Source organism: Patagioenas fasciata, chromosome 1 (assembly GCF_037038585.1).
Source record: "Patagioenas fasciata isolate bPatFas1 chromosome 1, bPatFas1.hap1, whole genome shotgun sequence".
Taxonomy (NCBI): Eukaryota; Metazoa; Chordata; class Aves; order Columbiformes; family Columbidae; genus Patagioenas; species Patagioenas fasciata.
Genome location: NC_092520.1, coordinates 208,147,567 through 208,171,048, shown reverse-complemented (window position 1 = coordinate 208,171,048; position 23,482 = coordinate 208,147,567). Strand labels below are relative to the sequence as shown.

Genomic DNA, 23,482 nt, shown 5'->3' with positions numbered 1-23,482 from the left:
AGCTGACAGTTCACAGCTCCTAGGAAATATCAAAGCAGCATTTTCAAACCAAAAGGGCTTATATTTCAAGCCATGTGTTTTTTGGTTTTTTGTTTTTTTTTTTTTTTTTTTTTTATGAAAGAGTGATATTTTACACATAGAAAGCTGACATTTTAGCTAAAATGGCTTTTTTTCCCACTGAAAACCAAGGAACAAAAATATCATAGCTGGCCCTGTTACCAAAGAACAGGCACTGTGGGGTAATTCCCACCCAGCATCCTGCTCGGGACAGTCGTTCGGATGAACTACCCCAACTAACTCCGTTCATGGGAATCAAACATTTAAGGCCTTCCTGGCTCAGACACTGCATCCAGCTCATTTAACAGCCCTTATGGGTGACACTCCCATAGCGCTGCAAATCCCATCCTAATTATTCTGATCGCCTGCAATAATCACTAAAACATCATTATGCCCTATGCAAAAGGTGCTCCCTTTTGTTTGCCTCACACTCACTGTCTGATCTCATCTTTTAGGTCTTGTGCAAAAAGAAGCCTTTCCCAATCATAGAATAGTTTGTGTTGGAAGGGACCTTCAAAGCTCATCCAGTGCCACCCCTGCCACGAGCAGGGACATCTTCACCCAGATCAGGTTGCTCAGAGCCCCGTCCAGCCTGGCCTGGGATGTCTCCAGGGATGGGGCAACCTGGGCCAGTGTTCCACCACCCTCAGTGTAAAAAATTTCTTCCTTTTGTCTAGTCTGAATCTGCTCTCCTCTAGTTAAAAACCATCATCACTTGTCCTGCCATGACGGGCTCCACTAAAAAGTCTGTCCCCATCTTTCCTATTGGCCTGTTTTAAGTATGGAAAGGCCACAATAAGGTCTCCATAGAGCCTTCTCTTCTCCAGGCTGAACACCCCAACTCTCTCAGCCTGTCCTCCCAGCAGAGCTGGTCCAGCCTCGGCTCTTTCCTGTGGCTCCTGTGGCTCCTGTGGCTCCTCTGGCCCCTCTCCAGCAGGTCCATGTAACCATCCCTCTTGGTGCTGCTCTCTGCTCCCCCATATGCTCCAGTCTCTCCTTCATCTCATTCTAATTGGCATGAAACATTTTGGGTTTTGAAAGCCAAATGGATCCAGTGTAGATCCATCATCTCCCCCCTGACAGGCCCTGTGCTCCCCACACGACCTTGGTTCCTCTTGGGGGATTTTACTTCGGTTCCCGCTCGGCTGGCCAGCCGGGGCGGGAAGCGGCGGGACTGTGAGGGAAGGCGGGCGCTGTGTGTCCGGGAGAGGGCGAGGGCAGCAGAGGGAGAACCAGCACCGGGAGTCCCGCATCCCGGGCTGGCGGTGGGCGGGAAGGCCGGAGCTCGGGAAGTCCCCGTGGAGGAGGAGGAGGAGGCGGGGCGGGCAGTCAGCTGAGCCGGGCCGCTGCCGCCGCCATGGGCGCTCCGTGAGGGGGGTGAGCGGGGAGGCGCTGGGCGGGGAGCAGCGGTGGCTGCCCCTGAGGGGAACCTGGCGCGGGGGAACGGCGGGCAGGGGCCGCTTTCCCTGCCGGGGGCCGGGGACGGGTTCGCCCGCTGACTCGGCGGCTCCGGGCTGGGCCTGCGCCGGGGAAGGGCGAACGGGAAACGCCGGTTTGCGGCGCCCGGAGGCCGGCCCCGGGCAGGGGGTGGTGACGGCGGGGGACGGGGCGGCCGTGACTGGGCAGAGGCGAGTGCCTCAGCCGGTACCGCGCCAGGGTGCCGGTTCTGTGGTGGAGAAGGAAAGAAAAGGGACAAGAAAGCGAAAATGAAAGTTAAAAGTGGGCGGAAATGGGATCTCGGCGTGAAGCGCAGCGTCAGGGGGCCGAGCGGGGCCTGTCCGGGCCGGGCGGTGTCCGGGGGCGGGAGCTGCCGAGCGCCCCAAATGCTGTCAGGCCGCGGACACCCAGGGCTGGTGAGGGAAAAAGGGGAGAGTGGGTGGGACAGGGGCGGTGGTTGTTTCATCCCTCGAGAAAGGGGCTCCCCAGGAAGGGTTGGTCAGCCCGAGAGACGTCTCTGTTTCATGCAATCCTGTCAGGGGTTAATGGGATATGGAGACTTAGGAGCACCCTGATGTAGCAGGGTCAGAGGGGTTGGAAGCTCCTTGTGTGTTATGACAAGACGCGCGGCTTGCTTGCCTGAGTAAAACGAGGGTATGATAGTGCTTTCTTTATAAACACTGGGCAAGAAATTGAGACTTTTCCCTTTGCAAACCGTGTAGTAGACACCTCAGAGATGTCCTGCAAGTTGAAGAGCCGTCCTGCTGAAAATGGAGAGCATCCCAGGAGCAGAATGGAAAACGGAACAGACAGCATGGCTGCCCCCACCCTTAGTACCTACACCCCAGAAGAGATGGTACAACAGATAAAAGAACTGATCACTGAGAACAATGAGCTAAAAGGTGAATGTGCATGTGAACTGGTCTTGAAATGCAAAAGCCCCAAGCTGCTTCTGTGGATTTTTTTTTTTTTTGTCCTTATGAGTATTGAGTCCTCATTTGCCAGTGCTGGATAACATTTTGTACCAGGATAGCATTTGCTGTGTAAGTCACTCTGCAAGTGGCAAGGCCAGTTTGACAGGGCACATTGAACTGAATCAATATGGAAGATAAGTGGGACAACAGCCCAATTTATAGGTGACTTATTTGCTTCAGAATTACACATAGGAGTAGCATAGCGCTGCATATTTTAGCAGATAAGGTGAAAAATCTCATAGTATGATATGCTCTTTGTTCATCAACCTCTAAGAGCTTTTTTGCTTTATATTTTGGGACTGGTGAGCAGCTCCACTAGAGACAGAGTTTTGCCACAGCTGCATCAGAAGGGGTGGGTACCGCAGTGCCCAGAGCAGTTTGGAGCTCAAAGGGGCTGCAGAGGGGAATTGGAGCAGGTTATCCTACAGTGTGTGTAGTAACAATTATGAACATTTAGATGTGGCAAAATGTTCTGTACTTCAAAAGGAAGTGGCTGCCTTGGCATGGTCTATGTGGGAGAAACTGATAGTTTTCCCTGAAAATGCATAATGAGTTGAGCCTTTCAGGTGAAAGAGCTTTGCTTCTGGATCCCAGGACTTTAGGTGTCAGATCTGTTTTGTTGTTGTTGTTTTTTAAATGGATAAAGCAAAACTCAAGGGATTTGGGAATTTTTCTCTGTAAAAGACAAGGTTACCTCACTGTTTATATGGCAGCAGAGCATGAAGTCACGTATCTTGTGTGCTGTGATTTTACACGAGTGTTTAAATTCCACTTGAATCATCTTTGGACCTGGTCCAAGTTCTCTGCCTTGGAGTCTCATGGGTATCTGGCTGGAAAGTTGTTTCTAGAAGTGTCTCTGGTATTTTGCCAAAAGCTCCTATATCACATAAGATAATGTTTTGTGACTATATTCATAGCTGCTGTATCTCATACCTTGCAGAATTGTTCTGCAGAGGTACGTTTATTTACATAACCTGAAGGACTTGTTGGCAGTTTTTAATGTGACATCAGGACATAATGGAAGTTACAATTTATAAAAGATTTCCAGGCAACTGGCTTTGAGATTGTTGCTTTAAAAAAGCAAGTCATTGACTCTTCCTATAAATTTTGTAAGCATTTTGCAATAGTAAGACTGACGTTGTTACATACTGACTTGGTTACATACATCTGGTTTCACAGCCAGGGGGAACTGACTTTGCTCAAAGTTGTCAGATACATTTTTTTCAATGCTTTCAGTCAAATCTTAACCAAATGTTCAAGGAGAGCATTGTTGGGCATATTTGAGACTCTTGATTTGATAGATCTGTTTTCATGCAGTAATTTACCAGTCCAGGATGTCTGTTGTCCCTACCAAGTCTCAGCAGTTTCAGACTCCTAGTTCAGTAGTTTAATTTGGACTGATCATGTAAATAATACATGCAACAAGGTACAAAGTACCTCTTGTGAACAAGACTTCTTGCTTGTACTTCTTGGTTTAGGAATAAGTCAAGAAGTGAGACACTGTGGGCATGTGATTTCAGCAGCAGATTTAATGCTATTTATTATAGTGCTAACAAGCTATAATAAGTTTAGTTTTGCTTTGGTGTTTAAAATACTTGATCAGGAGGGTCACATTTTGTACCTAATTATTGCTAACCCACTAAAGAATGCTGAGCTCAGTGTAGAGGAAATCTGCTGTTTCATTGACAGGGTATTAATCAATATCTTGTCTCTGGCTGTTGTTTAGAAGCCATGAAGGTGCATAACCAAGCTATGAAGGATCGATATGAGGAACTTGCCATCTGGAGAGAGAAGCAGAAAGAAGAAAGAGAATTTTATGAATCAAAGTTTAAGGAAGCTAAGCAGTGCTTGTTAGCCAAGTGCATTGAAAATGAACAGCTACAGCAACAACTTCAGAGGTTAAAGGAAAAAGAAGAAGGAGCTGAAATGGTAAATAAGGAATTGGTTGGATTGACATGATTTTAAATTGAAAGTCTGGAGTATTCATGTCCCTTCAGCACACTGCAAGGCTTGGAGATTTGTTAACACTTTTATTCTTATGCTCTAACAAGCAGTCTTGGCCTGACTTATTTTATAAAATGAATCTTCTCAGAGTGTAGTAATAGAAAATTGTGCCACATCCAAGATAATTGACATTTTAATTAACATTTACTTAATTAACATTATTGACATAAGAAATTAAGATTTAATGCTAACTTTTCATTCTCTATTTTGTTTAGGGTTGGGTATCTCTTGACTTTATCCTGCCCTTTGCTTGTTAGATTGTCTCTCATGATTATTTAATAGCTTTTGTATTTGTGTTTCCAAGGAGAGGTTGACATGTAAGCAAAAAAAAAAATTACCTGCCATTTATTTTTATTCTGTCATTCTCCTCTCATGAAAACTCTTTACTGAGGTCAGATTAGATCTGTACTTCTGATGGAGCTTCCTCCCTCTGTCTTACTTATGGCTCCTGAACACATCATTTCTCCGGTTGCAGGCGATTGCTCAGTACCCAGGCAACGCTTTGCAGGTACTACTGAAGACATCTGTGAACAAAGCCGATTAAAACAAAACCTGGTTTGTGTCCCACATGGTCATATGAAGATGAGTTTAATGAGAACTTTCATGTAGAGCCGAACTGATGTGTCCTGGTATCTGGTACTTCCAGGAACCATGTGAGTTCTCTGTTGCGTGATGAAGGATGAGTGTATTAACCTTTCTTCTCAGCAGAGACACTAGTAGACTCTCCTTTTCTCTCCAGACTGTCTATTTTATGGAACTCCATAAGAAAATTTGGAGTATATAAATCAAAATTGGCCAATGAGTTAATAAGTTACAAGGGGGAAGAAAGTTATGTTTATATAGTATGATTATGTAAGTACTACTTACACAATCTTTACTTTGCAGGCTAAAAGTTGTGTTTCGGGATTGTCAAGGAAATTCAGAATGTCATAAACCTGCAATAGTTTTTAAAGGGAAGTGGAGGATTTATTTTGCCTCTAACCTGTTTTGGAACTTCTTGTACTTTGAATACATGTTACTGACAGAGTGATCCAATCTGCTTGAGTAATCCAACATCCGGATAAGTAAAAATAAATCTCTTCTAATGATCTCATTCCAAGAGCTTCATAGAGTAAGCACTGGTGCATCTATGAGTCTTTGCAGTGGTAACTGTAATTTAGACAGCAACATTGTCATCTCTAATCATGATTTTTGGGTTGACTGTCATGTAAGCCAAAATCACTTTCTCTCTTGAGTGCTTTAGTTCTACTTTTTTTTCTTTTTTCTTCGGTTTAGAAAGAACATGGAAAAATTTCCTCTAACAGAAAGGCTAATTTAAAATGAGTCTAATTTCTCTAATCTCGGTAGTTTACTATTAACTGAGATAGAGTGTAATCCATTGCTACCGTTAAGTGACATCTCTGATTCACTCAAAGTAAATCAGAGATGTATTGTGTTGCCTCCCTTAGTGATAAACCAGCACCCATAGAAGAGTTTCTCTCAAAACTCTAACTCTGTTAGCACACAAAGGTGTCTCTTCCTCACTGGAGCTGACTCAAATTGCATCGTCTTACAGCCTAAGCACAAAATCAGAGACTGCAGCAAGTCAGGTGGTACAAGATGAGAGACACTGTCAGCATAGCAAGAGTTTGGAGATTTGGCATGAATGATAGATTAGAATGTAATTCAGACTCTAGGAATTGTCCAGAATGTACATTCATGGTATGTGGTGTAATAAAGGCATTACCAGGAGGTAGAATTACCAGATTACAAAATGAGGAAGAAATACATTCACAGGGAAAGGTTCATTATGGGGAAAGGCATCTAAAGGAGAGAGACAAAAAAGAGCCTTCCTGGTTATGTGGTGGCTTAAGAGAGGGTTTTGAGGATCCTGGGGAAAGGGAAGCGGCAGAAGGTGCAGGAGAGATGAAGTTTCGGGAGAATCTTTGAAGGACAGAGACTTTGTGGAAGGGAAAGGTTACAGGGAGATGTACATGGAAATGGGGTACAGAGAAGTTGTTTGATGGGGGAAGGCTGAAAGTGGGATATGCAGAAAAACCCTCTGCCCACTGGTGTTTTCTCCCTAGAATTTTAAGTAGATTTTGGAAAGAGGAATAAGGGTGAAAAAAGATAACAATTATGGACAATAATTCTGTAGGTTGGCTGAGACCTGATGTTGTAGTGAGAGGCATAGATTCAGGCAAAGATTTACATCTTAATTATCTGCGCATTCAGAGAGCCAGGCCCATGTTTTCCGGAAGCACGATACTCATTGTTTGGTTAACTTGGTTTCACAGTTTAGACTTCTTGCTCTCTAGTGGACCACAGCACAGTTTAGGGATCCGTACACTGGGCTTTTCCAAGGAAACCTAAGCAAAGAAGAACGGGATGCAGGACATCGTTGTTATGTTCAGGCTCTTTGCTCCCTGGCTGTTTTCTCCTTTTAGTTGGCTAATGCAGGATTTGTTTATCCCAGGAGGGCTGCATGGCTCCCGAGAAGGAAGCGAGGCAGCTGAAATCCCAGGTGCAGCGGCTCCAGGCTGAGAAGGCAGATCTACTAGCCATCATTTCAGAACTGCAGGTCAAGCTGAACATCTCAGCAGAGGATTCCTTTGTGGAGATTGGGATGAATGTAAGTGAGGGGAATAAAAAGAGCACAACGACCTGCAGCCAGAAACTTTGGTTCCAGCTTGGTCCTCCTTTTTTTGCAGACTGAAATTTCTCCTCGTATGAGGCTAAATGATGAGGAAGTCAGGTGTGAGTGTAATTGGAGTGACCATGTTTGCTTAATGACAGTGAGTTATTTAGCACCCAGTGTTCCTTTAGTAGAAAGGGTGAATCTATGAAAATGAAATCTATGTCACTGAAACTTCTTTACGCCTCTTTGAGAGGGAACAGCAAACTGCCAGCAACAGCGGTAACACAAGATACAGGCACAGTGGATTTGGGAGAAGAGTTGCGCAGTCTCTTAGATTACCTGACATGGAGCACTTGTGTGTTACAAGGTTCAGTTGTAAAGGACTTTTATTTTTATCCTTCTATGCCCAAAGTAAATTAATTTCATAGGTATCCTCAATCACACTAAAAATATCCTCTGGAAAAAACAACATGGTCCAGCAGGTGACTTCAGACTAATTCAAAATGTTAAGAGTGGAGTCTTAGTTGGAATTCCTGGGAATATCAGTACCAGGTTTAGTTAAGGGGCAACACCTATGCATAAAAAGGGGGCATTTTGAGAACAGGGCTCGCTTTCTACTGACAGCTATGTAGAGACACAGACAAACAAAACTAAGTGCAAAGCTGTAGGGTGTTCCCTAGAGGCACAAAAATATAATTTTTTCTACTCTTCTTCTATCTGAAAAATCTTCTCGAGCAGAATGTGAAATATGAGAATAGAAGTCTCTGCTACCCCTATTAACAGCATATCCCTCTCCAGAAAGTAAAAGTACAACAAATTAAGATAATGTAATTAAAACTTACTTGGAGTTGTTCAACAAAACTTCAGACTGTAGGAGACCAATGAAGGTTCTCATTTGGGCTACAAAGATCAAGGAGTGAGTTTTGCAGTGAGAAAAAAAAACAGTGATTCTCTTGGGTGGCAGAAGAGTGGTTTTTAGGTTTATATTTAAAGTCACCTGCAGTGATGTTGGCTGGTGCTATGTGGTGCCCAGTCATCTTTATAGGGGAGAGAGGCCATGGAAGTTGCTGATAAAAGAGGGAAGCCAAATGTCATTGTTGTTCCTCTTCTCTGATTGGTCCGGGAATGACGCAGGGAAAGGCATGTGAAGTATTTTAAGTTAAGAATTTCCAAATGTGAAACTGATCTGGAGCACTTTTGTGTTTTCTTTATTTATACTGCCATGATAGTAGTTTTCCCTGTTTTTTTTCCTTGCTTAACTCAAGTAAATAAAACTGTGTCCTGCTTAGTTCAAATACCAAGCTAATAATGTTTTTCTTTCCTAGGAAGGAGGTATAAATAGAACTCCAAAGGAAAATCAAGAGAATAGTGGTGAAATGACAAGTAACATTGCTGTCTACATGTACGTAGGTTCTTGTGTGATGGATGTGATTCAGGCTTTTGGCATGTGTTTTGTTTTCAACATGAGTGACCTTTTTTTCTGTGAGGAATGCACTAGAAAATCCTAGTTTTCTGTGTTGCAGTAGCTCTTCCATTCTACTGTGTGAGAAAGGCACTCAGCTCTCTGATGTTTTTCTTTCCATTTTTCATTAGCTGACAAGAGGGAGTGTGTATTGTAGTCACTTCACCAAGCATTTATGCACATGCTGACTTCCAAACTTTTCAGGCTTTTAAGGGAGGCCAAACAGAAAGTAAAAAGATAGAGGCTGCAGGACTTCCTTCATTGTAGTCATCAGACACCATCTAATAGAGTATCTGTCCTCTACCCAATTATAACAATGTTGGTAAGCATCTGAGGTCTTGTAATCTTTGAGATCTGGCCCCTGTCGGTTCTGTTTGTGCGGGGCTGGTATAAAGTGTATCACAGTGGGGTACACAGTGTAATGTCATAATCCTTATTTTTCCAGGCTTAAGATACCAGCATTCTGTTTAGGTTACTTCTCAAAATTTGATCTTTACATCATCTCCAGGGCACAAGGGACTTTCTTGCCCCTAGCTGAACCTTTACTCCTTGTGGACATAGACAGCTGATACTACTAAACTTTCCATTTTGGATAGTGCCCAATTTAGCAGCTAGATGGTTGTGGCTGAACTCTCTTTGTGGCCTTTGCTTTTGGAAGGAAAGGATATAGAAGGTGCTAAGGGCCAGAAAATTGTGCTTCATGTACAAGTTTCCCCTTAAACCCCTGTCACTCCCTACGTCACAGTGGTTTAATGTAGTGACATAGAAAACTTGTTCCTCAGCATGCAGTTAAGAAGTTGAAGGGGGAAAATAAAGTTGTGGTTGTAGATGAAACAGAGTTGCTGACCACAGACCATGCTGCAAGTATTCACCTTGTCATTAGTGGTGGCTGATGAGAACATTCTGATTAAAAGAAGACATTCTCTGTGGGAGTTGCTTACCTTTTTATTAATATCTGGGCCATATCTACAAGAACAGGGGGTATATGTACCTCTTAAAGTATTTTCTGTGTCACCACATGTCTTTATCCAGCGTTGAAACTTTAGACTGGTGCTGTTAACAGGTTCAGAGTAATGTGATCCACTCTGGACAGGTTATTTCTGTAAGAGTAGAACGGTGCACTAAAAATCCCCTGATAAAAGTTATTTACTTAAAATATCTTGGCTGAACACTGTCTTTAGGGTATTGAATTTTGCCCACCAAAGACTTCTAGCTCTCAGGAGTGCCTAGAGGACATTGCTTTACTTTCTGTTCTGAACTAGTTTTAAACACATGCTGGTTTACAACGAAGCTTCTGTAATGTTCAGTGGGTGTAACCCACCCATCTTACCATATAGTGTGGGGATTTTGACTTTCTGTCTAGATGGACATAAAAGTGGAGGGAATGGAATATAATATTTTATCACCAGGAAATTATCTTACCTTACTTTTCAGATAGTTTTCTGTTTATTTTTTTTTGTTCACTCCTACAGTAGCATAATGTGATTTTTGAAAAGAGCTACAGAATAGGAGGAAGGTGAAATATCGAAGAGATTTTTTTTTTCTGAAAGGGAAATTTCTGATGACCATTTTCGGTGGAACGTGCCTCCTTTGCATGGAAAGGAATGAGACAGAGATAAATGTTGCATGTTTCATTGGAAAAAAACGTTATTTTGGGAACAGACACCAGCACTTTGCAGAAGGGGCTGCAAAGTAGGTCAGAATAAACTCACTGGGTTTTATATTGTCTTGACTGCTTTTGTTTTTCTTATTTAAGCACTAAATTGTTCCCCCAGCTCGAAGGGGACTATCTGAGCACCACACAAAGCAGGGTCTACATTTGCACAGACAGGGACTGTGGCCAGCAGCTTGTGGGCAGGTCATGGTTCTTGGAAATGAGCCCTTTGCTCAGAACATTGTTTTTCAGCACCGTGTGAAATGGTGGCGTCACAGAACTAGGAATAAGTTCTAAAATGGTAGCTGTTGTTATTTACATCTGGTTTGGTTTGAAGCAGGAACAAACTCGCAGATGAACCGAAGAATTTGGAGTCTGAGGAGCTAACTGTGAGCCAGCTGCTCTGCAGCCTTAGAAATGAAACTCAGAAGAGGGAAAAACTTGAGAAGGAGCTGCAGGATCACAAAGAAAGGTATGAAGTAGGGGCACTGTAGTATTTGGAGCTGTTTCCTTTCAGGGCTGCTGCAGTTACCAAGTCCGTGACTGATCAGAGACAAGCTGAAATATCAGTGTCACCTGGATGGGGAATTTCGTGAGCACTCCGTAGTAATAACTTATTTTTGTGGTAGTCCTTAATTGGGATAAACCACAGGTTCTCTTCCATGGGCAAAAGAGTTTCCATGTTTTGTTATTATTTTCTATAGAACCACAGATCAAGACAAATTACCCATTTCCTCTTGGATTCGAACTTTCCCCAGGTCAGAATGATATGATGAGTAGTTGAGTATGTTCTCTCCACTCGCTCCTCCATAGTTATTTGGTTTTATATGAATCATCTGTGTGTGGGGCCTTAAGCAAATCACTATGTATAAAAGAGGGATTACAATCCTCTTTGTGATATTGGCAGGCTACATTTAGCAATGTGTGAGCTAGAAAAGCTTCTTAGAAATGTCTAAAATAAATTTAATTCCAAATTTGTTTGAGAGAGAGTTTTTCCAGTGAGACCTTCCATCTCAGCTCAGTTATTTTGCTACAGATTGGCATGACTGTTCAGGCATGGGAAATTGCCTCAGCAATAGCTGTTGCAAATCCCCACTTCACAGAGACAGAGTGAGACTTTCTGGACATTATCTGCTCTGAAAGGTTGGTCTCACAGTAATTGCTTCTACGTGATCTTCCTAGAAGAGGTAATGAGAAATAGCAAATGATTCTTAGAAATCTCAGCCTCTGAAAATATCAAAAGAAAACAGAGGCAATATTAATTACTGGATTCAGGGAACAGACTGACCTATTTCCAAAGAGTTAGCAGTTTCGGACCATACCAAAAATCGATCACTGTGGACTGAATATCACTGTCCTTCACCACACCTGCAGACTTACACATCTATTTTAATTACACATACACGCTGTATTCTTCAGGAACTCACATGATTTTGTAGGCTTTCCTGCATCTCTATGCTTTCAATTTTGCCTCTTGTTTGTGGCTCTGATGTTAGAAAGAGAGTGCATCGTTTGCATTAAATCCTTGAATAGTCACCATTTAAATATATGCTGAATCCATTATTGTTGGAACCTTCTCTTTTCCAGACTGTCAAAGCTGGAGAAAGAAGTGAGCAAGTGCCTGGAGAGTGGGACACAAACTGAACAGAAAGAGGAGGAGAGTTCAGAGGCTGTAAGTATCTGTCCTTCTGATCTGAGATTTAACAACGTACAGCTTACTTGTTGAGGCCAACAACCTCATGGCCACTTGCGCTCAGGGAGCAAGGGGCAATTATCCTCCACAGGGTATGGAAGTGAATTTTTAACTCTCCAATCCATATCTTAGAAGTGGTTCCGAATTACACCAGCCACCAAAAAGGGGCTAAGAATTAAGGAAGCATGGCATAACTGCAGGTATGCCTCATGGCTCTGGCCATGCCCGCTAAATGGAGATAGATGCAGTCATTTCTAGCTCCAGAAATTCTTCTAGACTGGGTGAATTTTCTCACTGCTGGCTCAGTCAGCTTTTGGATCAGAACCCAATGACAATGTAAAGCAGACTTTAAATGTGGAGCTCATGTGGCACCTGGTTTGTTTTTTTCATCATGTTTTTGGTGAGATATATTACAGTGGTGGGACATAACTATCTTGCACTGAGACACAGTTCCAGGCAAACTCAGTCCTGTTGTTTTCAGTGAAGGTTTTGAATGGGTGTTGAGGTTGGGATTCTGCTCCTGAATCAGACACTTAAATTTTTGTGCCTCCTGCTGTAGGTGTCTCAGTTTGAGGAAAGCACATAAGCTCCCAGAGCACCAGAGATCCATTCAGGGTCAGTGCAATTGCATAATACAGGCAGGTAAGAAAGCCTGTATAGGGGGCACTGTGAGTTATCTGAGGTGCTGTGGTGGGGTCAGCAAATATGCTATGGGATCTGCTGGACACACGTGCCCTTCTGAAGGCCAGGACAAGTATTTTAGGGCAGGGCTGGCTTAAACAAGACCAGTTTGTGGGCAGGCCAAGAGATGTCCTTTCTAAGGAAAGTAGTTGATGTCTCAGTTCATTCTTTCCCTGAGTTACAGCTTGAGCCAGATGCTCCTCATCTAAGTACTGGTGTTGAGGTCAGCATGGTTCTGTGCTTGTGATGGTGTTTTTTTCCATATATGTGCTGTTTGGTTTCTTCAGAGGGCTTTTGTCAGTGGAGCTCTTGTTATGTCCCTCTCTTGTAAAATATAGATCTTTAATGAAATAATGTAGAGGTGCAGTGTGGACCATTTGAGGGCTCTGCATTTGAAGACATCCTGGGAGAGAAGAAAAAGTTTTTCAAACTTGCTTTGGCTCTGGAGAGTGCGGAGCAGTTGGAGGAGAAGAGGCTTGAGCCAAACAGCATCTGGACACCAACCCCAGACAGGTCTCCTGAGACAAGTCATCTTAAAGAACCACCGCAGTTCTGCTCTGCCTTCCCTGGGAGGCTGCGTGTGAGCTTGCCAGAAGCAGAGATCTAAGAGGCTCTGATTTAGGTGTTACTCCTTTCCTGGACAGGCTAAGAAATGAGTGTTGGGGAGAGACAATCCATACTGTGTGATGGCATTTTTTTTGAGTCAGGTTAGCCTTTTCTAGCAGTGAGGCTGCCAGACTTGCTTTCCAGAAGCATGGATTGATTGTGTTCCGAGTAAGTAAAATATCTTGAATTTCGAAGGCTCCCACCAAGAACCAGGAATTCACAGTCCAACTTTGTTAGAAGTCAGACTCTTGCCAGTATTATATGGTTTAATTTGTTGACACGTTTTCTGTTAAGGCAATTGCTACTGACGTCTAATTTTCTCAAAATTGAAATGCCATCACCTTTGCAGTTATTTCATCTGTTAGTGTGATTGCATTAGTTGAATTACTGCATAAAATAATTTTATGGCTTGTTTTTCAGCTATAATGGTAGAAGAATGGTCGCTTTTTGCTTCTGAGATAGAAAAAGCCTAGTGCTTTGTGAGTGTTCACACCATTATGTTCAGTCCCTTTTGCTTGATATGACTGGTGAAGGATATCAGTTTGGTCAGTTTGTGGAGGGTGTCCTCAGCGTCTGTCAGTCAACAATTTTGTTCTGTCTGCCTCTCAGTCGCACTGGCTGCATTCCACACTTCTGCACTGAAATGACAGCTGAAGCGTTTGCAAGTCATCATGGATGAACAACTTTGATTGCTTCAGTTTCCTGGGGAAGTGGTGGACTGTCCCTGTTAGAAAACTGGAGCTCTTCTTCACAGAAAAAGGACCGCAGCATGCTCTTGTTACACCTGGTATCTTTTTAGCCACAGCCACCCAGCTCATTACCAAGCTGTACTGGAGACTTTCTGTGCATTTAATAAGACATAATCACTGAAAATCACAGTACTAAGGAGAGCTAAACTGATAGTAGTGTGATGATGAGATTCAGATGTTTCCTTGGGAAAGCTCCAGGATGCACCTCCAGAGACTACAAACCAGCGGGAGTCAAAGATTTCATGCCTTATGGAGTGTGGATATGTATTTTAAGAACTGAAACTGAGGTGTCCTTTGTGTCTTGGGCTAGAGGAGAACCCAGCTGTTGTTTCTTTCCTGCTTGTTATTCTCCTGTCTTTAGGATACTTCAGTGATCTTCCTGTGCTCCAAAGGCCAAATGAAAGGGCCGGAAATTCACAACAAAACTGATTACAGTTCTACTAGAAACTACTTTCTTGGTTTGCAAAGTTGATTCATGAATGCACAGTAATGGAGTTATCATTTTATGAGAGAGTTAAGACAAAAAGAGCTTCTGCCATATTTAGCAATAATTGATAACTGTGAAGCCTCATGGATGGAGCCTTATTCCTGAGCATAGAGTGTAACAGTGCTTACTGACCGATGCTGTTTTCTCTAGAGAAAGAATGATACTTCCTGCTGACATCTCTTAGCCTGCAACTTTGCTATCTTGAATTGTCCAAATGTAATTTTCCTTATTTTTTCTCTAAAAGGTTGGCAGTGAAGTAGAAGCCCTGAATTTGCAAGTTTGTGCTCTGTTTAAAGAGCTTCAGGAAGCCCATGAGAAGTTAAAAGAAGCAGAATTGATTCAGAAGAAACTTCAAGAAAAGTAAGGTTCAGAAGAACAAAAGTTCTGCTGTGACTCCCAGTATATCTCTCTGTGACAAATCTCACTTTGGGAAATTCACCAGCTCTACAAATATCAGCTCGAGTATCTGTTACATAGAAATTCTCTAAAAGGTTGCTCCTTCTTTGTAAGTGAAGATGAAAGTACAGAAATGCAGTAATTGTGAGAAAATCTGAGCTGCCAACCTAGTTCTACAAATAGAACCCCAGTGCCTTGAATTTTAAGATTTGGTTTTTAACCCTTCCTGATGTAAAGGCAAATCTTTCCTGTTTTCTGCTTTGCATAATCAATCCCTGTTCTAGTCTTAGGGAAGAAGCTAAGTGACCTGGTTATGACCCTTTTCACATCAACTGTCTGTGCTTTTGAAGACCAATTGTATCGGTAATAAAGAGCGGTTACAAGACCCTCACTTTAGTTGCTTAGTTTTCTGTCAAATTCCAGTTCTTTGAGATTCATCATAGTAAGACAGTAAGTGTTGATTTCAGTAGCTTTGTTTTCTGATAGTCATGTGTAGATTAATTTTTGTCCCTCCTTGTTCTTCATCAAAACAAGCCTTTAAAGTGAACAGCACAAATATTCTTTTTGTAATATGCCTAGTGTGACAAATCCGTCAGGAAAAGGTGAACAGGAGAGATGAAATTTTTTCCTTGTTCTGTCAGGTGCCAAGTAATGGAAAAGAAAAGCTTGGCTGCTGCATCAGAGTTGGAAGAGAAGCAGCAGCTAATACACAGCATCAAGAAGCTGGAGCTCCAGGTGGAGAGCGTGCAGGCAGAGGTCAAGCTGGAACAAACCAAGACACAGGAAGAAAAGTGAGTATGATTTGATTTTATATTGTATTTTGGGGACCTATTGTCAGTGAGGAAGGGAAATCCAAGAGAACTTGGCCAAAGGGAAACTGAATCTGAAATCAGGTGGTGGCAATGATGGGAAAGTGACATAAATGAGGAGGGCTATGGTCCCTACAATACATTTGCAACTCGGAGAGGTAAGTATGCAGTGAAGCTGAAGTAGAGAGACACTGTTTGCTCTGTCTCCCTGCTCCCTGTCATCTACAATCCATGTGAGGAGTGTGAAAATGTCAGTCCAAGCTGTACAGAGAGGCTGAACTGCCTGAAGGACCTGTCTTCAGCTGCTGGAGAAGCTGCTTATTATCTTATCACTTGAAGCCTCTGAATCAAGACTTGGATATCTTCCTAAGAGAGGTGTTAAATTTTGAACAGAATTTGTGAGCTTGATATAAAAATATTGGGCGATGGATTCTTCAATCTGAAATGCGGACGATCAGTGAGGACATTCGTTTGGACTCAGTCCATGGGTAGTGCAGCACACAGCTCGTGGGAAGAGAAATGTTGAGACACGAAGCATTATCTTACGAGAAATGCAAAATCATGTGCGAGGAGCTGGTGGTGGTTGGTTGGTTTGTTTTTTTCTAAATTTTGACAGATTATTTAGATTTCAAATAATCAAGTGTTTCAAACTTTCACCTTTTTTCTTGTCATAAACAGGGCAAGATATAGTAGCTTGCAGGATGCATATGGCAAACTCCTTCCTCAACTCACTGAGGCAATGAAAACAATCAATGAAATGAAACTCAAAGAGGTAAATTGATCACACGAGGAACTTATAATTAATTAGAGGCAAGCAGGAAGGGAAGGAAGAATGTACCTAGGAACAAATTTAGGCAGGAAACAACTGTCATCCCTTCCACATAATATAGAATGCAACATAGCAGCGTTGCTCTGATAAACATAGATCCTGTGCTGTCAATTATAGAAAACTTGATCCACACATCAGTAATCTCATGGTGTTTTCTAGATAAGGTCTAATCTGTAGTGCAGTACGGAGTCCAGTCCTTAGAGATCAGTGGTGTGCAGCATACTTAGTAAATTTGGGAGGGCAGACCTCTAAACATTTTTGTAATCTAGATAGAATGTCTGTCACAGTCCTGCTCATAACTGAGGCTGCATAGAAGTGCCAGATTATTCTGTATTATTCTGGAAAATGGGAGAACATCTTTTGCAGAGTCTATTGGGAAGTTCTTTTTTATCTTAATACAATGTAGTTTGAAAGATCAAAAGTAACCTTTAAATTAAAATATCAGTCACCACTGCTGTCTTAGTCCAAGTCCCTTTGATGACCAATACTGGAGGCTTTTCCAAGGGTGGGAGGAGCAAAAATAAACTTCCACTTCAAGCAGTGTTGTATTCTGAGTTCATCTCATAATCATAGTTCTTCCTTGCAGCTGGACAAAGTGGATAAAGCTGTGGTGGAACAACTGAAGGCAAAGGTGGAGTTGGCAGAACAAGCCCTTGCTGCAAAGCAGCTCCAGATAGATGAAATGAAGCAGCTCATTGTTAAACAAGAGGAGGACCTTGAGACCATGGCTGTGCTCCGTGCTCAGGTACCGGCTCTTCAGAAGTTGCCTTGTTTCCCCCAGCCAATGTTCAGAAACCAGAAGGAGCTGTTTAATGGTTCACTCTGGAATACTGAGTACATTTCCTCACTTCCAAAGCACAGTTCCCTCACTCAGCCTTGCAGATCCCTGCAGAGCCTTTACCACCATATCCTATGGTTCTGTAGGAGGAGCTGTCTATGCTGGAGTCTGGCACAACAAACAAAAGCTGGGAATAGACATGTTTATGTATTTAAAACCACTGCCTTAAGAATCACTGCATATGTTTTGGGATGATTTTACTCAAACCAGTATGTGTAAACAATGACTAAAAAGGCACAGAACTGGCATCTTGGCCCAATTCCACCATCTGTGCCACAGATTTGTCCGTGTCATCGGTCAGGTCACCTCACTGCTTGTTTATGCCTCATTTCTGCCTCTGCACAGCAGAGCGCGGTAGCTCTGTCCCAGTTAAGACACTTGAAGTATCTCCTACAGAATCCAGAAACTACTGAGTCTTCTTCACCTTGTAAGTAGTGCAGGTCTTTGCTTTGCAGCGTGTAGATGCTGTAGGAGTGTTCAGGGTACATGCAGGCTATGACACAGACTTGCTATTTTGGCATAATATATGATTATGGATCAGTCTAAGTTACAAATTCTCAGCATGATTTTGTTTCTCCAATCAGATGGAGGTTTATTGTTCTGACTTCCATGCTGAGAGGGCAGCAAGAGAGAAGATCCATGAGGAGAAGGAGCAGTTGGCTGTCCAGCTGGCATACCTGCTAAAGGAGCAGCAAAACCTTGAAGATCTTGGCCGGTGAGAACAGACTTTGACTGATCTACCTTTGAACTGTCTTGTTACCCCATGTGCTGGAGCTGACTAACATTGTCCTGCTAGCAGGACAGTGCAAACAACTTTGCAGACACTTATTTCTTGGTTAATTTGAATTTTAAAAGAGGAAAAAAAAAAAAAGAAATTACTGACTTCTCATTTTAATTTTGTGATAGAATCTCTGTAAGGTGTGTTAGTTCTTACTTGGGTGCCTTCGCAAGTTTTCACTTCAGATGATTCATACTTGATAAATTCTCCATGCTGATTCATTTGAGTTTCTTTGGGTTCTGGCCTGAACTTTAGTGGTGAATCTGCAGCTAAACTTGCTGCGTGTGTGCCAGGGATATTTGCTGTTTCTCCAGCTGGTGGGGGTGACTCTCCATAGTTTCGAGTAATGTGATACCCCAAAATTGCACCATTTTTGCACTCTTGGCTGTAAAAGCCATGGGTACAAATGCTCAAAATTTGAAGTTACATTTCACATTAACTGTGCACTGAACACTTTTTCTGCTATAAGTTGCTTCTCTACTTTGATCAGATCTGCAGTTTGCTCTGAGTAGCTGCGAGTCCTTGGGGTTTTCCAGAGGAGCGTGCCCCAGGTCCCTCAGCATGTACCTGCCCAAATCCTGCTGGTGTCAATTCTGTGACCCTGATTTCAGCAGGACCCTGCCACAGTCTCACACAGCAGCAGTGTTTCTAGGTCCCATTTCTGAGCAGCAGTTCCAAACTAAATGTGACCAGTTGACATGATTGACTTGCAAATCCTTTGATTTATTCTGAAACCTCTTACATTTTCTGGAGATAAAGGGAAGATAACCTTTTGCTCAGTCTATTTTCAGAGCCTTTGACTGATTCTTTTATTATTATTATTATTATTCTCAGAAACACTTTGGCGGAGATGCAGAGTCGCCACGGAGCCAGGGCACCAGATGGGGAACACTCACCTCGCCTTGTCCAAAGAGGTACTGCAGGCTCATGGGGCCAGGCCCTGCTGTATTCAGTTTAACACAGCTTTGCTTGGCTGCAAGCAGTTCCCCAGCTCCCCTATTCTGGATTCTCTGGCAGTTAGAAGAAAACCGCCAATCCTCTTTCCTCCACAAAAAAAGAGTGAAAAAATCAAGTAATATAACAGGTAATCATTTATCTTCTCTGCTTGCAGGAACTGGTGGTCAAGACTGGCCAGAGCAGCAGAATATCTCAATATATTCGTGTCCCAAATGTGAAGAAATTCTACCGGATTTTGACACGCTGCAGATTCACGTTATGGACTGCATTAACTGAGTGATGCCCTCCAATTCTTCATCTTCTGGAATTTCACCTGCCGAACACATTCTGTTTCTTCCCGCCCGAATAATGCTCGCTCTTACATCAGTGAAGGAGGTTTTCAGGGTTTTTCTCATTAATTCAATGGCAAAAGGGTAAAACTCCTACCCTGCCTTGTACTCGCTAATCTTGTTTTAATCTGCTTTAGAAAAATAATTTTTAGAAGTTAACAAGATGGATGCATTAAAGAACTCCCGGTGTGTCTGCTGCTATGAAATCTTTAAGGAACGTTTCCCAATGTGTTATGGCCGGCCCACAGAACAGGGCTGAATCACTGAAGTCACAAGGGATATATGAGATACATGCTGGTAATTAAAGTACTGTGAGCCTGTACATACTTCATCTCTCATGTACGATACATCACAAAATTAATAGATTAAAAAAGCTGTTTGAGAAGCTTTCAGCAAAATGGAGTAGTGCTGTATTCATCGAGCATTTAAATGAACCTGCTCTTTCTCCAGATGGCAGTTTTATTGCTGCCCTTGTAACCACGCTAATCTGATGTTAAAATTTTGATGGCTTATGTAACTTCTTGCTTTAGCCAGATGTGGATGAGGTTTAAAACAGGTCATTTAGGTCTGATAGATGTAGCTCCCGGTGTACCCAAGTCACTTAGTTTTATAGAATTTGTTCATTTTTAAGGTGTTGTCGTAATTATTCTTAATTATAATAATTTGAACCTGTACAGTATTGTGCTAGAAAGCGCTGAGATGGATGTAACCTAATTTAAAGAGGAGTATATAATGGATTATCACATCTCAAAATAAATCTATTACAAATATAAATTTATCTATGCCTGTGAATACCTTAGAGGCTGAAATGGGATTGAAAATAACTGTGGCCAAAAAGCTCATGTAGAAAAAACTGTTCTTGCCTTCTGTGGTGTTTTTATCTCAACAGAAAAAACAGTTCTTAAATTGCGATTGCATAGGGGAGGAAAACACACAACTTAGCAAAATACGAACCAGCATAAACAGCGGGAAACAACTCAAGCAAATTGATGGGATCCATGGAAATGAGGAGTTTTATCTCTTCTGCAAATAGTTAACATTTGCACTATTGGAAACTGCAGGGAAGGGAATGAAGAGGTGCGTGAAAACCTTCAGCCAAAATGGTGTCTCCTTACGGTGCCGTCTTTCTGCTGAAGAAAATAAAATGTTGGTCACTTTGGCTCTGCCGAGTTGCAATGAAACCTCCAAGTAGTTTTGGACAGTTCTGCCAACCTTGGTGTAAGGAAAGAGTCTGATTTTTTTCCTTCACTGTTCAAAACTGACTTTCTGGAAGCAAATATTCCAGTACTTGTTAGAATCCAGTAGTTAAATCTGTGCCATCTTGTTCTGTGGTCAGTCTGTCGGGCTCCCCGAGGAACACCAGAAAGGTTCGTTTGTGCCCAGTCTGCTTCACCCAGATTGCCAGAAGTGTGAGCGGGGCGGAATGATCACACAACCCGAATGTGGAAGTTCAATATTTTATTTTTAGTACCACTTTAGTGCTTCTTGGCTCATTCTTCCACTTTGAAGTTCACATTATAATAAGCATGAAGGTCTCCTGATTTCACGTTACAGTGCGCTGGTCTCAGAGGTGTTGAGTTACCAGAGTTAGGAAGCCCAAAACCTCCTTCATATATAGTCAGTGTAATCTATAGAAATACTTGGACCTCTTGAAGATAAAATGGAAGAGAAACTACATTTATAACTAAAGCACCTGTGCTAGAGTAGTTTTATGTGAAGGGAAAAACTATAACAAAATGCAATTGTAAAGCGTTTTTGTTTGTACATTTGTAGTGGTTTTAACAAAAAAAGAGGGTGCCCTGATCCCAAACCCTTACTCTAACCATGGGGTGTGCTTATCTGAGGGACCTGTCAGTTCAAAAGTTGTTCGGAATTAAGCGAGCAGGAATTTGTGTCTCTGATTTTAGGTAACTGCGTATTCCTAATGTAGAAAGAAATGAGCAGAAGGGAAAAGGTGAGGGAAATGTCTTTTGTGGAGAGGGTCACCTAAAAACCCCCTGAAGGACTGTGTGGACCATAAGCTTCCTACAGAATTAGTGTGAGTGAAAGTGATTGACTGAATGTATCCAGTTTCATTAAGTGGTGCCACAGTCACTATAAACTGGTACTTTGCGCAGTCAGGTCAAGATACTGATTTTTCAGCATTAGTCTAATCAAAGGGATGTAGGATACCACAACTAGATGGGCAGAGTTAGAGCAGATATCTTGTATTTGGATGTGACAATTCTCCTGTCAGCCTACGTCCATAAATAAGTGCTCCTCTAAATTGTCCTGTGGATGAGGATCCAAGTCACAAGGAGAAAACACACTGAGCAGATCAATAGTGGAATTAGAAATAAAAAGTTTAGTCACTCAGTATTTTGCTTCAAACCTGAAATAGAAATTGTTATAGAGCTGATTAATGAAAACACAGGCCTCAATAGCATAAGATTTATGTTTCACTTGAAGCAGATGAATATTCTTAAAATACACACAAGAAAAATACCTGAAGATGTTTCCTGGGCCAAATATTCTTGCACGTCGTGCTGTCAGTGAACTCTCAGCTACCAATACCAGGAGCAACAATCGTTTTTTTGCCCTTATAATTAAAATGAGGAGTCGCTTTCATTTTGCTGGTTGTCACCGTTGTTCTAATTATCCCTTGTAGACTCTGGATTCTACTTTTTTTGTTACCTGTAACTCATCTTCTCACCCAGCTTCACCCATAGCTTCAGGTACTGCGAAAGCTGACCAAAATCTATTGTGAAGAGGTGTTCCTCGGCTTGGCTGCAACCTTCTTCATCTATTACAGGTACTCCCGGTAGACACAATCTCTTACCAGCTTTTAGGTGGTTCCTCAAGACAACAGGATTTATGGGCTTTTTTTTCTTGAATCCAATTTTATTACGGGAGCTTTGTGATAGTTATGGATTCCACAGTGATCAAAATCTGATGGAAATGCTATTAGGCCAAAATCAAGCTAACAGAATGGTAATAGAGCTGATTTCATCTCAGGAGCATTAACCTTAATGAAAACACGGAAAATCAACGTGAAACGCCAATGGAGGAATTACTTGTGCATCCATCAAGTCCAAATTAATGATTTTAAGAGGCTTCAGAAAGAGAAAGGCCCTAACACGGCATATAATTGATGCAATGGGGAAATGACTAGAGCAATGAGCTGGTGCATATTCAGAAATATTTTTCACAGAATCATCACTGCTTGTACTGAAGAAATACTGAACCGGACCACAAAATCCTCTCAAGTGTACAGGACGCTCCCCTTGCTACAAGACCTTGAGGTGCTGGAGTGAGTTCAGAGAAGGGAACGGAGCTGGGGAAGGGTCTGGAGCACAAGTGTGATGGGAGCGGCTGAGGGACCTGGGGGTTCAGCTGGAGAACAGGAGCTGAGGGGAGACCTTCTGATCTCTGAACTGCCTGAAAGGAGCTTGGAGCATGGAGGGGGATATCAGTCTCTTATCCCAAGTAACAAGTGATAAGACAAGAGGAAATGGCCTCAAGTTGCACCAGGGGAAGTTTAGGTTGGGTGTGAGGAAAAATTTCTTCAAGTAAAGGGTTGTCAGGCATTGGAACAGGCTGCCCAGGGCAGTGGTGGAGTCACCATCCCTGGAGGGGTTTGAAAGGTGTTTTTAGATGAGGTTCTTAGGGACATGGTTCAGCGCCAGTGTTAACAGCTGGACTCAATGATCTTGAAGGTCTCTTCCAACCACAATGATTCTCTAGTACCTGAGTTTGAATTTGCTGGCTTAACACAACTCCTGAGGTTATTTAGGTTATTCATAGGAGTGTGACGCCAACTTTAACCACCCCTGGGGACACTGACCAGATACAGGCAGTCACACCCAGAGCCACCCAGGGCTGTAGGGACACCAGCCTCACATCATGGGGTTGTGTGACACTGCCCGCAGCCCCTCTGAGGCATGTAACACCGGCATGGCGTCATCATCCCCACCCCCGTGACCTCACTCAGCACAGCAGCTCATCCCCGTATTGTCGCCGCTCCCTCCTATGGCCCCAACCCCAGCGGCCACAGTTCGCCCTCCCGCAACCAAGATGGCGCCTGGCGGCGCCCTCTGCTGCCAGGACTAAAGATGGCGCGGAGAGCGCAACCCCGGAGCGGCGGCC

The 23,482-nt window shown here is 42.8% G+C and overlaps 1 protein-coding gene across 3 annotated transcripts; it reads left to right on the top strand.

Annotated features, from left to right (window-relative positions):
• The first annotated feature begins 1,324 nt into the window (after positions 1-1,324).
• Positions 1,325-20,131, top strand: OPTN (optineurin). 3 transcript variants are annotated; one of them, XM_065849016.2, is made up of 14 exons: positions 1,325-1,434; positions 2,217-2,396; positions 4,195-4,397; positions 6,928-7,083; positions 8,415-8,491; positions 10,543-10,677; positions 11,793-11,877; positions 14,666-14,781; positions 15,459-15,608; positions 16,305-16,398; positions 17,042-17,200; positions 17,878-18,008; positions 18,906-18,985; positions 19,183-20,131. In XM_065849016.2, exons 2-14 carry the CDS (start codon positions 2,231-2,233, stop codon positions 19,302-19,304), a joined length of 1,674 nt encoding a protein of 557 aa, XP_065705088.1. In that variant the 5' UTR covers positions 1,325-1,434; positions 2,217-2,230; the 3' UTR covers positions 19,305-20,131. The 3 variants fall into 3 exon arrangements, with proteins under 3 accessions (XP_065705088.1, XP_065705080.1, XP_065705075.1); XM_065849008.2 differs by lacking the exon at positions 1,325-1,434 and adding an exon at positions 1,602-1,910 and having other exon boundaries at positions 10,546-10,677; XM_065849003.2 differs by lacking the exon at positions 1,325-1,434 and adding an exon at positions 1,604-1,910.
• The last annotated feature ends 3,351 nt before the right edge of the window (positions 20,132-23,482 follow it).